Below are 21,280 nucleotides of genomic sequence, written 5' to 3' on the forward strand. Positions count from 1 at the left end.
AGGAGAATCTGTGGTGTCGCTCAGTTGCGTAAACGCCAAACAAACACTGATGGTTTGTCTCTCAACAACACAATGACTTATTCTAATGAATTATTCACATCGTACACCAGGTGTTTTTTTTTTCCCTTTTACATTTATAGAAAAATAAAGACTTTTTTTGTTCCTGTAATGACAAGAAAACAATGAAAACAATGAAGTTACACATCACAGTGGTTCTTGTCTCACATCTGAAACTAATATACTATACAAACTGAGTGGACACACAAGATATTTCTTTTTAATCACACTTGGATTTAAAAACGTAACAACTCTCATGCTTTCGGCTTCTCGCCAGACGCACATCACAAGACCCTAATATGGGGAGAGTGCGTGAAGTGACCCTCGATGGTGACCCCTCCTCCTCTGAGGTCTGGCCCCGTGCTGAGCCGGTGACAACCCAACTCAGTGCACTCGGCATGAGAAGGAGGGAGTGAGGGAGGGAGGGAGGGAGGGAGGGAGTGGTGACATATTTAAGGCCCAGCATTAAACACATCATTTCATCTTCTCTCGGGTTCACACACCTGCTCTCTATCAGCTTGATTAAGGTGCATTTTAATGACAAACATGGCGGCTACGAAAAAGAAACAAGGCCTACATTTTGAGAAGCTCAATGAGATGATATCTGGATGACTATACTGCTACTGAAGGCTCTTTAACTGGCTACATCCATACTACTATATTTTTATTTAAAGGTGCGTAGCCTCCAGTTAACGCCAAAACTCAAAAGATGTTTAGTTTTCCCCCATTGTGGACTCTTAGAAAACCATGCAGGTCCAATTGGAGGCCTCAATAAAGCTGACCATTCATGTACACTGGGCATGTGTGTGCTGGTCTAAACGGGAAGCTTCGTTTCAGAGAGTATTACTACCAAGAAACCACAAAGAAGAAGAGTACCAAGTAGGATTTTCTTTTCTGACGTGAAACTGAAAGCTGATAAGACCCAAACAGGAAGTGAATGTGGGGAAACTGCGTCATCGTTTCCAAAAGTCTGCGTTTTTTTGCTTGTCTAAAACGCAGCCTCGAGTTTTTTCAAAAGTAACATCGGACATAAGATTTATAGTGCGTCCCGGTAACTGGTAATAACTGGTTCCAGTTGAAAAGTTGGAAAAAAACACTGCATGGTATTTCGTCCACATGAACAGCGTAGCAACGTGTCCATGTATAAAAATACGACTGACTTAATGTGAAACAAATACGACAAAAGTGCAAGTAACAGTAAAAGTCGCAGGGTGTTTTTACTATTTCTGCTAACAGCAGCCATCTTAAAATCCCATGGTTTATGACACGACTCCAATGTTTCAAGGTGGAAATCTTACTCTGAAATTTCAAAATTCCAACCACAACTTGAGTGCACCATTAGTTGTGACTGTCAGGACTGAAAAGTATGATGGACGTAGTAGTTAGCCACTAGGGGGCGACTCTGCTTCATTCCGTGAACGTCTTTGAGAAAATCAAAGCTTCTAATTCTCACTTCCGTAAACATTTTCCTGAGGAGTTAGCGGTCTCAACTGCTAGTTTCAGGTCTTCATCAATACAACATTATATTAATATTTTCACATTTATCAGAAAATATCTGTTAACTTCCAGTTCGAAACGAATCAAACTGCAAATTTCCAAGGACTGTGTCCATTTTTCACATGGTCTACGTCTAAAATACCAGGTTAATGTCGATGGCAGGTATAGCTAAAGTAGAATGTATCTCTTTTTTTTTTAACGCAAAAATGTAGTAGTATAGAAGCAGCCAGAAGACAAAGACAGTAAGATACTGAGTGTGGATTGTGAAGAGCACAAAGACACCTTTGCTCTTGCTCACGAACCAAATTCCCAGTGCAAATTAAGCTCACAAAACACCCAGTCATACACACACTCACAACCACACACACAGTCTCTGACTTTATTCTCCTTCTGAAGCTCTCCCCGGACCCGCAGCTTCCTCTTGCAGACTTGTGTGAAGCTTGACTCCGAACATGGCCTCCCACTGTGCTCTGACCCAGGCCAGCAGACCCTGGAGGTGCTCCTCGCTCTCCGAGCGCACACACCACGTCTTCTCCTGTTTCACAGTCTGCCAGAGGTGAAAAAAAAAAAAAAAAAGCCCAAAACATTATAATTAAGTTTTGTTCCAAGAAAACAACATCCGAAAAATAGGAATAAGAAAGTGTTTGGGAAAATGTTTAAAAATGTCATCACAGCTGCGACAGAAAATGTTCTCACACATTATGTCAACAACCTGCATTCGGCTCATGGCGTAAAAGACAAATGAACACTTCTAGCACATGAGGGACACGTCAACACACAAACCTGGCTGCAGAAACACTCACAAGATTAAGAAAAAGGTGCGAAGGGATGATACAAACATCCCGGTCTGCTTTTAAAGCAAAACAGCATGGAGAAGAAGACTCAAACGCCAGGACTGGGGAAAAGACTGAAGTCATGCTTTTGATTGTTTAAATTTGGTCTGTTAGCATTAGCTCACGGTTCAACATGGAGGAATAAGACACCATGGCATATAACCATTGCCAGTTTGTCCATGACTGAGAGGTGCAGTTTGATTCCTGTTCTCTTAAAGCTGTAGTGCATCATTTAAATGAATCTAGCCATTGCCGTGATGATGATCAGCTCCACAGAAATCAGCAGTGTGCTAGCAAAAGGAGTTGGTTGAAACATGTTGCCAATTGAAAGAAAAGGCTAATGCCGGGATTAGACTACACAAATTCAGGGTGACTTTCAAGCGATGTGGTCACAGTGTGTGTTGGAGTGTTGGAGAACAGAGATTAAGCAAGTGTTACACTCCGTGAGACCCCAGCAAGATTTTCGACATTTTGGGGGTTCTTGTGTGTATGAAGACTTGAAATGATGCTGTGTTTATGGAAAACTAGTAAACTGGAAAACTTTGTTCAAAGAACAAAAAGAAAAAGATTGAATCCTAGAGGCCCTGTCAGTGTTTTTGTAAATAAACGACGTCTTTCTTGTCATTTCCTGGGCAAATGAATACCAACCTCGTCATAAAGCTTGATATCTAGTCTGCGTTGATCTGAAGGCCACAGGTGGACCGAGCTCACACAGCTGATTGGCAGAGTTTCTAATATGGCAAAGTTTCCACTGCACGGTTCTGCACTTCCGTTCTCCGTGGAGACGTTGGCGCTTTTTGTCCACTGGTGATCCTCTTTGAGAAGATAGAGGGTTTCCCGCGTTGCCAGGACAGTCAGTGGTGTCCAAATGTCCTCTGAGGGGAAAAAAAATAAAAAAATTTGAAACATGAGGGAAAAATGTAATGCTGCTTTTACAAAACAGAGCTTTAACAAACAGGGTTCATGTCAAGCAGAGACTTCATAGTCAAACAGTGACGGGTCGCTGCGCTTTCTGCTACAATCAAAGATGACACAAGTGTCAGATTTCAGATCAGGAAAAAAAGAGGAAAGAGGCAAATCCAGGCACGCTGGAATCACGTAACTTGAAATTCCTCAGACGTGCACAGCTGTGCGTAGCCTGCAGCTACCTTGGCTATGAACGTACACAGAGAAGGGAGGCATCCCTGCGCATGCCAGTACAGTCAAAAACTCGAGATGTTGTGCCTGATTTTAGAGCACGGGGTTGTTTAAAAACCGGTCAGTAGGCGCCTCACGTCGGCGGCTGCTCACAAACACCATATCCCCCTTCCTGCAATAACCTGCTTTTATCGAGGAGGAAATCAAACGGTTTTCATTCTTATTTCCTTCCTTTCGCATACTTTCCCGGAATTTCACCTGAGCTTCGCAATAATCAAGTACAGTACGCTTTTGATGCAGCCACGCAAACCACACTTAGCATAAATCTCAGAAGGGAGGACACAGTGACGCCAACCAGCGTTTATCTTCGCATCTTCAGTAGCAATTGCAGTCGATGTGCTGGCTCTTGAAATCTCATCTGTGTGCTGCAATAAAAGGTACTTATCGACGTTCTCGAAAAGAACATATATAAATAAAAAACTCTGACGTGGCTCTGAGCGATAAAGGAGTTGTCACCTTGCAAAATAAAAGCCAGGATGTAGAAAAACTGCAGCTGCCCGTCCTCCACGTCTGCCTGGATGTCATCGCACACGAGAGACCTGACACATAAAGAAGAAAAAATGTGTTGACACAGAACTGTATTATCTATTATTACACTGTCTTTGTTTTTCTTTGAGGTGCAGGACAGGTCGAAAACAAAGTTGACTTACTGTACGTTACAAAATAGTTTTACAGATATACCACAATGCCATACATGATGTATTCCTACTTTTAACAATTTATCTTATGTCTAGGTCTTTTTATTTTTTTAAAAACTAAGCCGGATAAGTTTTACTCATCCCAGTGAGGAATAAAAAACACTTTCTCCAAAAAAAAGGCTTTCGTGCTGAAAAGGTTTCATTCTGATAAATGCAAAAAAAGGTTTTTTCTGATGCTCTAGGGAATGATTAATTGTTTGTAGATTATGATAAGGATGATACTGTGTAAACATACGGAGAGTTTAAGAGCTTTTTGTAATGTACTGTAAGTGCAATTCAAATAGCATTCATGCATTCATTCATCTTCTACCACTTCATCCTCCACATGAGGGTAATGGGGGGAGGGGCAAAAAGGCAGTGTACACCCTGGATAGGTCGCCAGTCCATCACAGGGCCACAGCCATCCACTCTCAATGAATATTTGTTTAGAAACATTTTTTAAGCATTTTATGTAATATATAGTCAGCTGCAGTCAAAAATAATTTATATACAAATGCACTGTTTTATTAGAATTCACAATTATCATTTTTAAATGACAATTTAACTAAATCTAAGCCACGCAGGAGTGAATAAATGAAACATATCTGCCTTTCTTTCATATCTGAAGTCCTCAACAAATGAACTAATGGGAATGGATGACAGTGACTTTTGGTCGAACTACTGAACTAGCGGGATTTTCCACACACAACCAATCCTGGTGTTACAGAGAACGATATGAAGGAGACCATCTCTGAACACAGGAGTCCCTTGTACCTAATAAAGTGGCTGGTTGGTGGAAATGGGTGCTATTCTGTAAAACTTGAGCCACACCAGTTAGAAAATGTGTCCTTTTAACTGCAGATGTTGTGGTATAGAGCAGTTTACGTGGATTATATATATTATCACACTCGCGCGCAGACAAATCTCTAATTGCTGAAGTATCTGCTCCGAGCCTCCACAAAGATAACAGAGTGCTGGCGGGCGGTGGTTTTGCGGCGAGGCAGGTGCCGCTGCCACTGCCGTCTCACATGGAATCACTTCGGCATCACACAGTGAATTTCACAGCAAACTGTGAGGCAAAGGGGATAATTGACATAATAATAGCCAACAGGACTCGGGTTGCGCAACCACTGGTAGTGAGCTGTGAGACTGTGGTTAGGAGCCTCGCGACACATGAAGGCGCCGCTCTGATTTGTTTTTATTTTGGCCAGTGTCAGTGTTGAGGTATTAGTGACATTTAATGCTTGGATACACTAATCTGTTCTTCATGACGGAGGCTGCTGCTGGTTAGAGCTGCAGGAAAGCCGACACTAATTGGACTTCGGCTGGTTGGGTTAACGCGGGGGGGCTTCCGTAAATGAAACACAAGATAAATCCAAGGGTGTTTGTTTTGCCCCTTTTAAATTTGTTTTGCTATTTTGCTCCCTCGATTTTTCTGAAGATAACTTTTATTATTTGCTCTTACTTTTTTACTTTTGTTTTATAGGCAAAGACGGATGATGTAATGGATTTTTATTATCTGCACTTGTTTCTCTTAATTTTTTATCTCATTTTATTTATTCATTCATTCAGTGTTCTGTGTTCTTTGCAACATAGAGTGGCCATTTTAATTTGGTTGTATGAAAACAAATTGATAATAAAAGCAAAGTTGAATTTAAATGATGTTTTATAACTATTTGTAGCCCAATTTCGGTACCTCGTCCGTCACAGCACTTTGTAAACTCGCTTTAAAAAGCACCGCACATTTAAAACAACAATTATTTTGAGAAAGCCGCCGTCTTTTGTGAAAGAGAGAAAAACATACACATAAAAGTGTAAGAAAAAAAAAAAAAGAAGCTGCACGAGGTGCTAATAAAATGCACCACATCATACCCGTGCTTTCAGGATTTGTAGCACGACATGTGTTAGAAATTAAGATGTGGTTTACCAGCTAATTTAGAAAGGGGGGAAAAAAGAAAACACTCATTGTAATAAAGTAAAGCTGTGTTAGAAAACTGGAGCAGCCAAAGCTCCCTGTAACTTGCGCCTATTGGTCCACATGATCGATGCGAGGGGTCATGTTCACAAATCACAGCAAATGACGCGCGTACCAGAGGTGGTGCTGAGGGTTGAGTCTCGTCGTGGAGATGGAATTCAGCATGCTGTCCGATTTGTGAGCCATCTCCCGCACGATTCCTTGAAGAAGTGACAAAAGAAAAAAGAAAAGAAAAAATTGACACAGCAGTCAGGTGACGTTTCTGATGGCTCTTTCCAAAGAAATTGGTCAATGGAACAATCTGCCCCTTTCCTGAATAATCATGCTTAATTTTCATATTATTATGTCAGTTTTACTCATATATTAATCATCCAAAGTTCTATGGTATACTCCTAACCGTTTTTTGTGGGTATAACTATGTCATGTCATTGTGTCACTTATTGAATGTAAACAGCAACTGAATCTCTGTCTTTGGGGGTTAAGACATGGATTTTATTTTGCAGAAATTGAACAAAATATTACCCATAAGTTTGTTTGCTGAGCCACCGATGGAGCAGAATGTAGAAACTACTTGCATTTTTTCAGCCATATCCAACTTTCCAACTTAATTTTTCTTGCTGAAAACATACTTAATAAATAAATAATAAAATAAGGGTGGATCTTCATCTACTCCAGCTCTGCGGCCTGGTTTACACGCTAAATACTCGCTTTCCTCTCTCCACTGTAAGTTATTGGGAATCTTCAAATTTGAGCCTTCAAACAGCCTTGTGTGAAAACTTAACATCAACCTAAACAGAACTACAGAACTTTTACGAGTATCCAATCCGACTTGTGCGCCCTAAAATAAACACTGTCTGGTTTTCTTATATGTGCTTTAGGTAAGTAAGGGCCTTGCTTTATGGAGCCCGCCATCTTGTGCCTCCATACGCCCACAAACCTGATGCATAAACCAACAAAGGAGGATAAAACGGGAGAGAGAGAGAGATGTGAAAGTCTGTTTTCATCCTTTATAGTACATAAACGTCTTTTCCCATTCTTTCCATATGGGCTATCTATTTCATGAGTTCCATGAATATCTTGTTTTGTGTCTAAAGTGGGTTGTCGACATTAGGGCTGCAATGATTAATGGATTATTAATGGATTACTAAATTAGCGTCAACTCACTTTACAAGCGATTCATCTTTTTTTAATGTATTTTTAATAATTGAAACACATTCTCAGATAGTTTTGGTTTCGTTGCCATAATAAGACATTTGAGATCGTCATCATTTTCTCAGGTTTGAAAAACACATTTTTTTCATCAAACGATTACTTGATTAATCCAGAAAATAATCAACAGATGAATCGATTATGAAAATAATTGAAAAGTTGAAACCCCAGTGATTTTTATTTTTGTGCTTGGAAAATGTCATTTTTGATCCCCTGTTTGGGTTTACGTCAATTTTTCCTCTCACAATTTCCAAAGAAATGATGCACTACACCTTTTTAGCACATGTTAGTAACACTTCATGATTCCTAAACCTCAATTGTAATACACATGTTTTACTGCAGTTTTAAAAAATGAGACTATTTTGATGATGACATAATGTAAATAAAACGGAGAAAATGATGCATCACATGTGAGCAGCACTTTGGAACAGCTGGGGAAGGCGAACAGCTGTGTGGAAGCTGAATGGAGGCGTCGCTCACGGATGAAACGTGGTCACAGTTCAAGACTTTAGGCGTGAACTGTTGCGGTGAAGGCGGCGATTAAGTGCACCATGTGACTTCTGCAGCAGTGGCAGGAAGCCAACGCCCCGTCCCCTGAACTTGTAAAGAAGCGGGGGAAGACACAGTAGCCTCAAAATGTCACACCCAGACATTCAGGCAAAGAGGTTCACACACAAAAGTCTGAAACTGATTCTTCTACTTCCACTGACTGTCATAAGAAAGCAAACAGCTCTCTGGTTGCAGGTGTACAATTTCAGCCCCATAGAAATCAGCGGATGAGAAAATGTGCCGGGGACACAAAGCGCTGGGTCACGCTCGCAGTCTTGGACAGTGGCGTGTCACCGAGTGTGACACCAGCAAACGGAGGGTGAGGATAACCGAGGTGGCTTAGCAGTCAACTCTGAATAGAATGAATGAATGGCACTCCAAAAATAAAAAGAAAGAAAAGAAAGCTGAAAGATTTAAATGGACACTAAAGACGGAGAAAATAAGATTATTATTACAAAACAATCCCGGCCTCATCTCCACCTTTCTTAAGAAAAGGGAGGCTATTCAGTGTCAATTCTCCAGTTACACACAGGTTTTCCTAGAATTTTATCAGTGAGTATGTTAGTGAATATGTTTCTGCTGTTCATGAATCAACCCTGCAGGATTACAATCCTTAGTCTAATCTAATCTAAAACACATTTTTGTCTACCTGTGGGTTAGGAGCTCACACTCAGAAGGTAGTTAAACTAGGCACAGATCACGAGAACAAAAGGGCCACAGAGTTTCATTTTAGTTTCAGTAAGTGCCTTTCTTTTTTTCCCCCAGCAAACATTAGACATATTTACTTCTTAATGGTCTTCAAATTGCCTGACAAAGTCACACAAGGACCTTTTTCCCCTGATTAAATCTGCATTGAAAATCTGATTTTAATGGGAGCTATCTTTTCTAAGAATAAGCAAATAAGTGAAACAAGCTGGGCTTTTTTTTTTTCATCTTTTCTCATGACAATGTGTTTTTTTTTTTATTCTCACATATCGAGGACACAAGGACCCAGAAATGATTCACGGTCGAATAACCAGCCTCATATGAGAAGGAAAATGAGTCATAAACATGCACCAAACAGATATTGCTTCACATTAAGAGTTTGCTCAGGCCGACTCCCTGAGTAACTGTTGAAATTGTACAAATTTAGTGTTTTGTTTTTCAATTGTTTATTTCAACAATGACGATACATTCTGGATGGAATTAGTATCTAATAGCGACGAAATCCGAGACTTTCACTCAGTGGTGGATACTGGAAACGTTGTTGTTTTCTAAAAAAACATTGTGAGGTTGTTAGAATATTAATTACTGATCTGTTCAAAGTGTGTGCAATCTGGAAATCATTCTACAGTGTTGCGGTCGCATGAAAAAGGTAACATCCTCTTCCTGTTGTCACTTTTAAAGGTCCAGTGTGTGAGAATTATGGCCCTTTTCCACTATGGTCCCAGCTCGCCTCGCCTTGGCACAGCACGGTTTGAGTTGGATTTCCACCACAAAAAAATGACCTACTCAACGTGGGCGGAGTCATCGCTGCACGGCTGCATGAAACTGCCGTGACCTCGTTTTACATGCGACACACAAACTAATGACTTGTAAAGCAGTTGTCTTCAGTGTAACTGAATCATTAGAATCAGTTAATTGCGATCAGCAGTACTGTCGCTAAATAATGATTCTTGTGTCAGACGTGACGGCACTCAGACCATTCAGTTACCAGGTACTATGCTAGTGGAAACACAACTTAACTGTTCCATGCGAGTGAATGTGAGACGTTTTGGGTTTTTTTTTCTTAAATTTTACACACTGGACCTTTAAAAGAGAAAACAAAAGTGTAATATTTGATCATTTAAAGGGATTAAATGTCGACTTTCTGTTTTATTTTGGAAAAAATATGGCAGATTAATCAGCAGGCTGGAGCTGCAGCCTCCCACACTCCTGGCAGGACACTTCACTGTGCTCCGATGAGAAACAGAGATGCCATCCAGGAGTGAAGTTGTGAGTCAGCGAAAGGTGATGTGTGAGTTAGAAAGCGAGTTTACACGGGGAGACTGTGACTCTGGGTTCTGGTCTATGTCTGGATCCCTGCATACTCCTGTTTCCAGGGCCAGACTCTTTGGCTGCCAGTGCACCTGATGGTTTTCACATGAAATCATACACTGAGCCACTGAATAGGTGAAAGCGACACTTCAAAGGCCACAGCTACAGGTGCATTTCAGCTCCAATACTGAAAACTACAGACCATCATCTCCTATAACACTGATTGAGTAATATTGAAAAAAAACTGAGGGGAAACAACAATGAAGGGACACAAAGACTATATTTTTGTACCTCTGGCCTGCAGATGACAGCGGTCATGTGTCACTTCTCATGTTTCAATAAACATGTTTCAGACTCATTCACAACGAGGAGCTTAGAACGCCAGAGACGTTATAACCACATCCTTTCTCTTTCTTTGAGCCAGCGAGTCCTCCGTCCTCCGTCCTCCATTACAGTTGTGGTTTTCAACTTTTGTCCGTGTGATGGGAGCCAGCTTGGGCAACAGGCGGAGTTTGTTATGGTTAAACTTCACTGTATTTGTTCGTACAAAATGTGAAACCAGCTGCTTTGTGGTTAATTTGGCTTTCAGAAAACAAAGCGTGTTATTGTCCTTCATTGGGGAGGAGGAGAGGGAATGAAAGCATCGCATGCTTGATGTGCAGGTATAGGATTTGGCACGGGTTTGAAAGCATCTGTCTTTAGGACGCACGTTGACGGTTTCACCAAACTATCATGCGTGTTTTTCACTTTGCCTGCTCTGTTTTGGACAAAGCCCTGTGGGCTCGCTGAAAGAAATCTGGAATCATTTCCAGCCATGAGGAACGCAACAGTAAATGAGCGGAGAAGGAGACAGAGGAAGGCTCTCGGACTTCACAGACACAGTGGGTGGCGGTGGAGGAGAACAAGGGACAAAAAAGGGATAGCGATCAAAAGTATGAAAAGCAAAGTATGTGATGGAAAAAGTGAGAAAGGCACCCAAAGAAAAAATAATTGCTTGAAGGACAAGTTCAAGGAAAACCCATGTTTCCAGTTCATTCATTTACTTTGAATACAGATTCAGATTTAAATGATTTTATAGAACTTTTCCTACATCAGTGTAGAGGTGATTTTAAAATGACATGAGATGATTTAAGGACACAACTACCATGAAATGACAGGTATCTCTGCTTTCATACTGCTCAACTCAGTATATAAAAGATTTTGAAGCAAACATGACAAATAACTTTAAAAAGCAAAGAGAAAAGAAAAGTGTATACGAGGCAGAGTTATTCCACACACTTAGATTAATAATAATCATGTTGTCGTGAGAGTGAAAGCAAAAAATCTGCACTGCTCTACTGCTCAAATTCTAACTTTCTGTAGCACGCTGATAATAAACCAGTAATTATGGGATATCACGATAGAAAATATCACAAAAAAGCTCGGAATACTGTGCACGAGAGCTGAGCGACAAACACTTTTCCATGCATGCCAAGTTCCTGTTTTCTCCAAACGTTTTAAGGGGCTGGAAATTGTCAAATCAATTTTCCATATTTTTCCAGACATTCCTTACCCGCGCAGGAGCCCCCATCTAATAAAAGGTTTTCCTCTCAGCCTCTGCTCCTGCCTCGCAGACGAGTTGGACCGGGCAGGATGTGCGCTAGTCTGTGTGAACCCAACGCGGAGGGGGAAACGGGGCAGAAATGTGCGTCACATAGCACACATATGGTATAGTATTAGGTAGAGAAGAGGAGAAGGTTGGGTTTCTCAGTCTGTGGCACAGTTCCTGTGAGTGGAACATGCTGTTTCAATACAAGCCTCAGGGATTCAACAGTGCTCCACAACCTCTCAAAAATTTTGATTCACGGTTTATTTTGTGGTGGTGAGAATAGCATAGCCAGCGAGTCGATGGGTTTCTCTCTCCGATTCCTTTTATGTGTTTTTCCATACATTAATAGAATTTTCCACTTTGCTCTTATTTGGTTGTGTTTTGTTTTGTTTTTACCTGTCAACAAGCCAAAGAAGCGTTTGCAGCGCAAACTGTCCCTCACGAGCAGAGTGTAGGCCATGCCCCCGTTTCCGAACTCCATGTGGATGCACTGGGAGCCCAAGCCCACTTCCAGGTAGCTGAGCTCCACGATTGGGTGGCTGTCCCGCTTCTGCAGCCAGTCAGAGAGCTGGCCTGTGCTGGAAGGAAAAGGCGTGAAGTGTTAAACAGGAAAGAAATGCAGCGTCACAATGAAATGGAATTAAAGGTTTACTTTCATTTCAAAAACAAAGGGTCACACACTGTGCAAAACAACAAGAGCAGTCACTTTTGATCAACTCTGGAGTAAGGTCACAGGGGGAAGCGTGACAGCATGAGGCTGCAAACCTGGAGGAAATCCAGTTTGTTTTCATTCATGTGACATAATGAGACGAGAAAACAAAACAAAACACACAAACTGGGCTAGAACTGGCAGGAGGTGGGAAAAGACACAGACACTTTGAGGTCAATGTGTTTTCAAGATGTGACCCAGAAACCCTGCACAGGTTTTGCAATATTATCTGCATCTTTAATACAGGGTGTGGAGCAAGTCATTATTTCAAACTGCAGTGTGGTGCCCTCTTTTGAATCGCTCGCAACACCAGCAGGACCCGATTAAACTCTTTTTGGAGAAAATTATAATAATGCTTTGTCAATATCTTACATGTTCACCATGAAAATACAGGGCGTGCTCATGTATAACCTTTGGCTATTTTTCAAATACCATAAAATATTAAAGATGAGATAGGTAATATTTCTGGCATTATTGTCAATAATTCCAATTACAGGCTTTTCTGCACATCCTCCAGGCATCGTTTCTAGCCCATGACAGGAGACAGGCAGTTCAGAGAAAGAGAGGCGCACTCCACTGGCTGTTCATCTAAGCTGCTGCACATACAACTGAAAGGAAAAAGAGCACATCTTGTCTTGCTGGGGGACAACATTTACAAGTAACTTTTATGAAGGCAGCTTCAATTTTAAGGCCCCATGAAATGAAAAGTACATGTTCTCACTTTTTATTCCGTGTTCTTGAGTCAACGGATCATTTATCATATCTGTCCTTTTTTTTTGGCTCATTTTGATGACTCACCCTGCACTCAAGGGCGTTTACTCATTTTCCATTCAATAATCTCTTCAGGAACTTTAAATGAATTTGTGCGGAGTATATTAAAAAAACATAACAAGAAGCTGGCTGAGATGCTCTCATGCAATCCTGTGAAGCTGCTCTACTTACTGCATCTCTGACGTCATCTCCAGGAAATAGATCCGCTGGTTTGACACCACCAGCAGCGACGGAACCTCCCCAGGCTCGCCAAATTTGACAGCTGACATCTAAAAGCACACATCAGTGAAATGAATAGGCATTTAAAATGATTTTATGATCAACATAAACAGAGTCCTTTGCCTTTGATTTGTGTTATTTCTTGCATTATGAAATCATTTGTTTCTTTCTGTATCTGTATATTTTTGTCATTGGCGACCCTATTCTCATTTGACCCCAGCTTTCCCCCGATATTCTATTCACAGGTTTAATATTCAGACATGTGGAAAAGGATCTAGCTTCATTTCCTCCAGAACAACAGCACATGTGAGACAGCGAGCGGCCTTCGTCCCTGTGTAAACAAACACAGTTAAAATGAATGGAGCGGGGACCTCCTGTTCCCAGCTGCGGTTTGCTCCGCCCTCTTCCGCTCTCCGCTCTCCTTCCAGGTGTCCAACAGAGAAAAGCACTCGCCCACTGATGTGAGAAGCTCCCGGGACGAGCTGCATATGCAAGAGGTTTCTGAGAAGGTTGAGTGACAGCAGGAGGCGGGAGGGGTGGAGGACGAGTGTGAGGTTCAATGGGCTCCTGGGGGATTTACTGACTTTGTTCATCTTGGCCGACAGATGAAACCGCGAGGTCCTAAAATTGTCGCCACCCATTAAGATAGAATCCTTGGGCCATTAGGGAGCAAACCGCAGCCATGTAAAAAAGGCTTCACTGCTGATTTTGAGCAATGATAAGGCAGTCATGAAGAGTTTATGTTCAGGATTTATACGGTTTCGTCCTTTAATAGTAGCTCCATTTAATATCTGTAATGCAAACACAGTTTCTCCTCTTCACACATTACATAATGTGAGAAAATAATGGCTGAAAACATGTGATAAATATTAAAACTATGGAGAAAAGACTGAAAATGCCTTCTCTCCAGCTTCTGTTCAGGGTTTTTTTTTAGGCCCATAAAAAAATATGGCTCAGTGACACACCAGGGCTATAGTAAGCATCACTCCTCTTATATATTACTATAAAAAACCCTGAGCACATGTTGTCAGCAGTTTAATCATTAATGGAATACTTCACTGATTTGCATTTAGCTTTGTATTACTAGAATAGGCGTAGTATTTTTGAAAAATTGTGTTTCCCAACCTCTGGGTCGAAAAATACGTTCATTCTTTTTTGTTACAGTAACACTTGGTCCGAAGCTTGAAACTGCAATGCTAATTCCGCACTTTTTCAACCCACTTGCAAAACATTCAAACCAATTAATTCATAAATGAATTAAACAATTAACTTAGTAATTGATTAATAATTGTTAACTAGAATGATCGTAGCAGCCCTTCTTGGAGAGCAGCTTTATGTTTATCAGTATTCTTTAAATAGCATGTTAAGAACCAAACGTATGTCTTGAAGTCATGTTGAAACTGGTTAATTCATTGGCATTAAAAAAACAACAACTACTGCATGACTACTCCTACATATAGCCCCTTTAAATTTAACAGGATTCGAGTGGGGGTAAAAAATGATGTCACACAATGTTATTCCATACCTTGAGGAAAGAGTGAAGCTCCTCCTCTTCCTCAAAAACCTCCACATCCAGGAAAAGCTTGAGTCGATGGTCAACCGCTTCAAAGTCCTCAGACAGTAAGTCCACAGCATCTACAGACACGTGGGGACAGACGCTCAGAAGTAAAAACCAAACCAAAGAAGATTACCTGTGAGCTAAAAGCACAGCATATCTTAATGAAGTAGGCCGAAAATACAAAAACAAAAAAAAAATATTGTCTTAGCTACTTCCCTAAGTCCTCAAATGATAGTGCACATCGACTGTTAAGCCATAATTTACTGGCAGCAAAGTGAAACTTTATGAAACTTACGTCAGATTTTACTCCAGCAGACTGCAGTATCAGCCAACAGCCCTCAAGCAGAGAGGCATTTAAGAGCAATAAACCCACCAATGAAGAGAACCGGAGGCTATTCAAATGCTAATGAATGGTTACAGCTGATGAAAAATGACAAGGCGCTGCCCTGGAGAGGTCAAGACAAACTGCGTCTTTAATTTGAAAGCAGCGTAAACAGAGAACACCGTAAAAAAAAGGTCTTTGAACCGTCAGAAGTGATTTCGAGCTTGTGCTCCACAACAACGGCGTGCTCTGTGTCACCAAGAAGAGACACTATACTCAGGAGCGACGTGTGTGTGGGTTAGATTTTCGAGAAAATATTTTTAGGTTGAAAGCGGGTCAGGTCACAAAGTGAAAAAGCAGCATTCCAACTATGTTATAAATAACTCACAGAGGCAGTGGTTTAGAGTTTAGGCTGAACTGAACCAAATACTAAGCTGTTATTATTCGTTCAGTCCCCCTCATCTCAGTCATCTTCCCATGAACACACACACACACACACACACACAGATGTAGGGTCCTCACTGTTAATAATCTGCTTTATCTAAAGTATGTATGCGTGTGCACATCATCAAAATGTTAATGCACCCCATTTATTAACAGCTTTCATCCCTGAGGCTGTTTAACACGATGCAGCCTCGAGGTGCATTTGACCATCTGAAGTAATTACCGCATGGTCCAGCAGAGGGCGTCCTGAGGGAAGCTCCATCTTATATCCACTGTGAATGATTTCTAGGCCAAAAAAAAATAACCCACTGATGTTGTATTGTTTTGTACATACATTTGGGACTCAAGCTAGCTAGCACCAAAGCATCTGAAAAACAGCATGCAGACGTTTTTCGGGTTCGACACAGCAGATGGTGTAGTAAGTAAGTGCAGCAAGTAAACCTACGGGAATGGAAGCCTACGGGAAAATGAGCTTCTACTTGTCACTTGATTTATTTAAAGTCATTTTCTTTACGAGCTAATGGTCTTAAACACTAGTTTCAGGACTTCTCCAGGAGCACATGTCAATTTTGTAAATTATGATTGGCAGCTGGTATCGTCCAATTAGGTTTAATTATTATAAACCATTCAAAGCTGCTTTACACTGTGTCTTTCACAGCAGTAAATCGAACCCACGAGCTTCCGCTTGAAAGACAACTCGCTCTACCACTGATATACCACTGCGCCCCTAGAAGGTACTATATGTAGATAAGTTCGAATGATAGTTTAATGAGAGAACAGATTAGTTTATAACAGAAATAGGAATTTAAAGCAGGGGTCACGGTTGGGGTCGTGGTCAGGCCGTAGATTAAGGAACGTTTTTGCAGCTCAGATTAGTGCGGGTAATAAAAAAATCCCGAGCAATGCATCACTAATACTCAGTGTTAGTCGGTGGTTTAAGATGAGTATAACTTTGTCTCCAGTGTGAGACTGTGGTTTCAGGATGGATTATGTGGTTTTGGCATCACAACTACAGTATTATAAAAAAGAAGACAAGGAAGGCTGTTATTATGACTCCCAAGCCTTCCCTGTCTAAGGCTTCCATTCCTCTCCCATCTCATCCAGTAATGACTCCAATCTGTCTGTCTATTACCTTGTGGTTCGTCTGCAATTGGCAGACAGATGTGATGGGAGATCGGATGCTGTTACAGAGGTGCGGAGCTCTTGGAACTATTTCTGTGCCACACGACACACAAATTCCTCACCTTCTCTGTTCACTTTCAATTAAGACTCAACTATAACCTCAGGAAAAGCAACGCAGCTGACGTAAACAGTTTGTACCACACGCCACAGTCGATGTGTTTTACAATGCCCATATGAAATGTAGGTTTTGATTCAAGTAGTAAAAGACCATTTATTCAGTGTTTTACTGCTGTTTGGGATTTCCTCCAACAAACAGTGCTGCCCTTTGCCAACATCTCAATTTCATTTTAACTGTTTCAGGTTGTTGGTTCCAGCTTCTAAAACGCTTTTTTATATCACTATAAATTAAAATCCTTTGGGTTTTGGAGTGTTGGTCAAACTTGAAGACTTCTATGTAGGTTGCAACATTTTATTCACTAAATCAGCGGTTTCCAAGTAGTCCAAAAATGTAGCAGGAATCCAAATTTAGTGGGTTATTATGGGAAAACAAAAACAAGCAGCGCTGCTGTGATGCTACCCTGGTCATCTTATTCCACACTTTTCTCGAAAATGGAAAGGAATTAGTAAGCGAAACATTAGTTATCACATCATTTTTAATATTTTGAATGATATCATGGTCATGTTTTTGCAAAGTCAGGTAAATTTTTAGCATTTTGATTCATGTTATGGCATTTTTAGAACTGCATTTATCATATTTTGTATCACAATATGGTATCGTATTGTAGTTGTACCTACATTTTTTTGTGTTTTCTAATGTTTTGTATTGGAAATGTAGCCACTAAGTAAATAAATTAAAAAAAATATATAATTTCAGTTGAGATACAGACGCAACTTCTTGTCCTTTACTACTGTTGTCAAGGGTTGCTTTTTTTGTTTTGTTTTGCGTTTGTGACTTACTTCTGCCACTTCCTGTTTTATTTGTGCTGCTTTCTGTCTTGGCCGTGTCTTACAAACCTCTGCCAAGGTTGCTCAGTTTCCCACAGTATTGATACACTCCTGAATCCAAATATATATCACCACCAAAATCTAATCATTTCTACCTTGGACCAAAACCCTTCATAGAAATTCTCATCCAAATCCTCCCTTTATTTTTTTTGAGTTATGCTGCTCACAAATAGATAAAAACTGCCAAAAACATTACCTCCTAGGTGAAGGAAATGATCATTATTTGCAGCCTTAATACAAAAAGTGAGGAGAAACCCACCTTCTGGAGTGGATCTTTCCACAGGAACGGCATGGACTTGAGGTGGTGTCGCACCGATAGCTGTGTAGTGGTAACTCCCGGCCAACTCCTCTTTACTGTAGCACTTTTGGCTGGAGGAGATGCTGTAGGTATCACCAGGACTTTCTCCAATAAAGAAAGAACCCCCCTTGGCACTGATGAAGGCGGTCAGGTCTTCAGTGGCATTGCCAGTGCCCAGGATGGGACTGCTGCTGACACTGGCGTCTGTGTCGCCGTCCACCTGTGATTATGGAGAAAATGTGTAAAGAAATACGCGGTGGCTTTTCAGTGGTGGAGAAAAGTGAGTGTATAAGCTGCAGATAGACCTTGTGGACACTGCGACTGCTCTGGCTTATGTGTAGGTGATCGTCTTCACTCTCAAGTAATGGTGAATAATTGATGGGCGTACTGCTGTAGGGTGTTGGTTGACCAGTCCTCTCGACCACATGATCACTACCACACTGTGGGCAAATATGACCGTGTCCTGAGGGAAAAAGATGCATATAATATAGCTCAATTGTGTTGTAAGATAAGGGGAAATTTACATTATTACAGCAGCAAAGACAGTAAAGATAAAGATAATAAATAATAAATAATAATCATGCATTACCCAAAAAAAAGTACAATATATAAAGATATTAACAATAAGTCCATAAAAAATTTGTTAAACTACAATATAGAATGTACATTACAGACAGTTTGTGGAATATACACAGTATGGACTTGATAATTAGAGTATAAATAAACAAAGGTTAAACAATGCGAAAGTAACTTAAGTACATTTACAGTATATTGCACGTGGTAGGGAGGAATAAGGAGCCTGATTATGTGTGGTCTACTGAGAGCAGTGCTTGTTGTACAGTCTAACAGCTGCAGGGAGGAACGACCTGCAATAATTGTAATAGACAATCATACATTTTCAACACTAACTTTAAACACTAGCATGGGGACAGAAGTAGAAAAAGATTTTAGACACTTCACAAAAGGCTCAACTCGTAAAATCCATGTCTGCTTAAGTCTATGACATCTTCAGTGTATGTTTGCCACTTCATGTCACCACCAGAAAGTGTGTGAATTTCTCAATTTGCAGCACCAAAGTCCATAGAGCATTTTAGCTGTCAGGAATACAGGAGCTACTGATCTCCTGCTGCCTCATTTGCAAAGTGTGTGTCACTAAAATATATCCAAACAAAGGATTTCAAACTTTCGAAGCCACAAAATGATGTGCAGCCACTGAATTTCCTAATGGACTTTGGTGCGGGGGAGTGAGTAGATCACACACTTCAGTTTCCAGCCAGAAAAGGCCATTTTTTTTTGCCAACATTCTTTTTATTGTTTTTCACAACATAAAGAAATACAATCACATGTATTGAACAAACATGTCAACCGCACCCCATCCCATCCCAATTGTTCCAATTTTTGGTTGGGGAACTAAATAGTTATAGTCCATTATATAGGCGTAAACAACAACAAAAAACAACAAACATTACTGTATAATTGAATATTACAGAGGGCCACTGTTCACACGTCTCCAGGTTCTTCCATCACATGTGGCAAATCTGTTCGTGATATATAAGAAATAAAAGGGTCCCAGATGTGATGGAAATGATGCTCTTGTTGTTTTAGTGTGAAGGTGATTTTCTCTAAGGGCAGAGTGGTAGATAGCTCAGTAAACCACCTGCTGATTCCTGGTCTTCTGGTATTTTTCCAGGATAGAGCTATTATTCTTTTTGCAATTAATATACTCAAATCTATAAATAATCGTTTATTTTTTTTTATTTTCAAATTCTCTGGGTACAAACCTAATATAAACAGCTGTGGGATTAAAGGTAGTTGAATATGTAAAATATTTTGAATATATTGTTTTACTTCTTGCCAGAATTTTTGTATGTCTGTACATTGCCAAATACAATGGAAAAAAGTCCCCTTTTCCCTCTCACATTTGATACAAACATCAGGAATAGCACTATTATATTTATTTAGCTTTTCTGGAGTTATATACGATCGCATCAACCAATTATATTGCAGTAATTTTAGGCGGGTGTTAGTAGTTCTTGATTGTGCTTTAGCACAAGCCTCTTCCCACTCAACCACCGAGATGTTTTCCTGTAGATCCTCTCTCCATGCCCCCAGCCGTCCCATAGATGTTTCTGTACATCCATCCACCAGACATTTATACATTTTGGAAATTAGACCCCTCCCTAAACAATTCGTATTCATTAGTTTCTCCATAACAGACATTTCAGGGATATCTAATGTTTGATTTTGTTGTGTTCTAATGAAATTTTTTAACTGTAGATATTTGAAAAAATGATTACGGGGTATATGAAATTTATCAACTATTTCTTCAAATGACATCAGCACCTTTTGCACATTGTACAGATCTCCTATTTTCCCCAGCCCCTTCATGACCCAAGATTTAAATCCCCCGTCTGCTTTTCCTGGTGGGAAGGAGTCATTCCTCCATATTGGGCTGAAGACAGAGAGAGAGGACGTTTCTTTAAGATATTTTTTAACTTGATGCCACACTACAATCATGTTTTTCACAATAGGATTTTTTGTAGTCTTTTTAAGGATTTTAGTGCTTGCTGAATATAGGTATGTAGGGAGGGGCAGACTTAGCTGGAGTTCCTCCATTTCTTTCCAGAAAGGAGCATCTCTTTCTGTGAAGTAGAATAGCAATGTTCTCAGTTGTGCTGCCCAATAGTACCAGAGTGGGTTGGGACATTTCAGTCCCCCTCTGTCAAAAGGTAAGTACAGTAGTGATAGTCGTGTTCGGGGACGTTTATTATTCCACAAAAATCTGATAAACAATCTTTTTAGTTGAGTGAACAGGTTACTTGGAGGAGGAAGTGGAAGATTTTGAAACAGATACAACAGTTTAGGCAGTATATTCATTTTAAGGATATTTATTTTACCTATTAGTGATATTGGTATATGTGTCCACCTATCCAGTGATTTTGAAATTTCTTGCATTAATGGTTCATAATTACATGCTATAATATGTTTAAGTTTTGGGACAATTTGGATACCCAAGTATGTGAAGCAATCCACAATTTTAAATTGAGTAGCTACATTAGGAGGGTTTTTACTTTCTAGTTGGTTTAGAAACATAATTGATGATTTGGATTTGTTTAATTTATATCCTGAGATTTTTCCAAATATATTGATGAGTTCTAATAATTCAGGAATGGATGTTTCCATCTTTTTCAGAAAAATTATTATGTCATCCACAAATAGAGCTAGACGGTGCTC

The 21,280-nt window shown here is 40.3% G+C and overlaps 1 protein-coding gene across 1 annotated transcript in view; it reads right to left on the reverse strand.

Annotated features, from left to right (window-relative positions):
* Positions 1-255: 255 nt before the first annotated feature.
* LOC122760830 (serine/threonine kinase 11 interacting protein) overlaps positions 256-21,280 on the reverse strand; it is a 34,976-nt gene continuing 13,951 nt past the window's right edge. Inside the window, exons 18-26 of the mRNA XM_044016011.1 lie at positions 18,352-18,509; positions 18,008-18,266; positions 14,823-14,932; positions 13,250-13,347; positions 11,995-12,176; positions 6,352-6,436; positions 4,041-4,123; positions 3,036-3,262; positions 256-2,101 (exon numbers count right to left, since the gene is read on the reverse strand). Of these exons, the coding sequence (XP_043871946.1) occupies positions 1,934-2,101; positions 3,036-3,262; positions 4,041-4,123; positions 6,352-6,436; positions 11,995-12,176; positions 13,250-13,347; positions 14,823-14,932; positions 18,008-18,266; positions 18,352-18,509 (1,370 nt within the window). The 3' untranslated portion in view covers positions 256-1,933. The remainder of the gene's footprint in view (positions 2,102-3,035; positions 3,263-4,040; positions 4,124-6,351; positions 6,437-11,994; positions 12,177-13,249; positions 13,348-14,822; positions 14,933-18,007; positions 18,267-18,351; positions 18,510-21,280) is intronic.

This window comes from Solea senegalensis, linkage group LG2 (assembly GCF_019176455.1).
Source record: "Solea senegalensis isolate Sse05_10M linkage group LG2, IFAPA_SoseM_1, whole genome shotgun sequence".
In the NCBI taxonomy this organism is placed as follows: domain Eukaryota; kingdom Metazoa; phylum Chordata; class Actinopteri; order Pleuronectiformes; family Soleidae; genus Solea; species Solea senegalensis.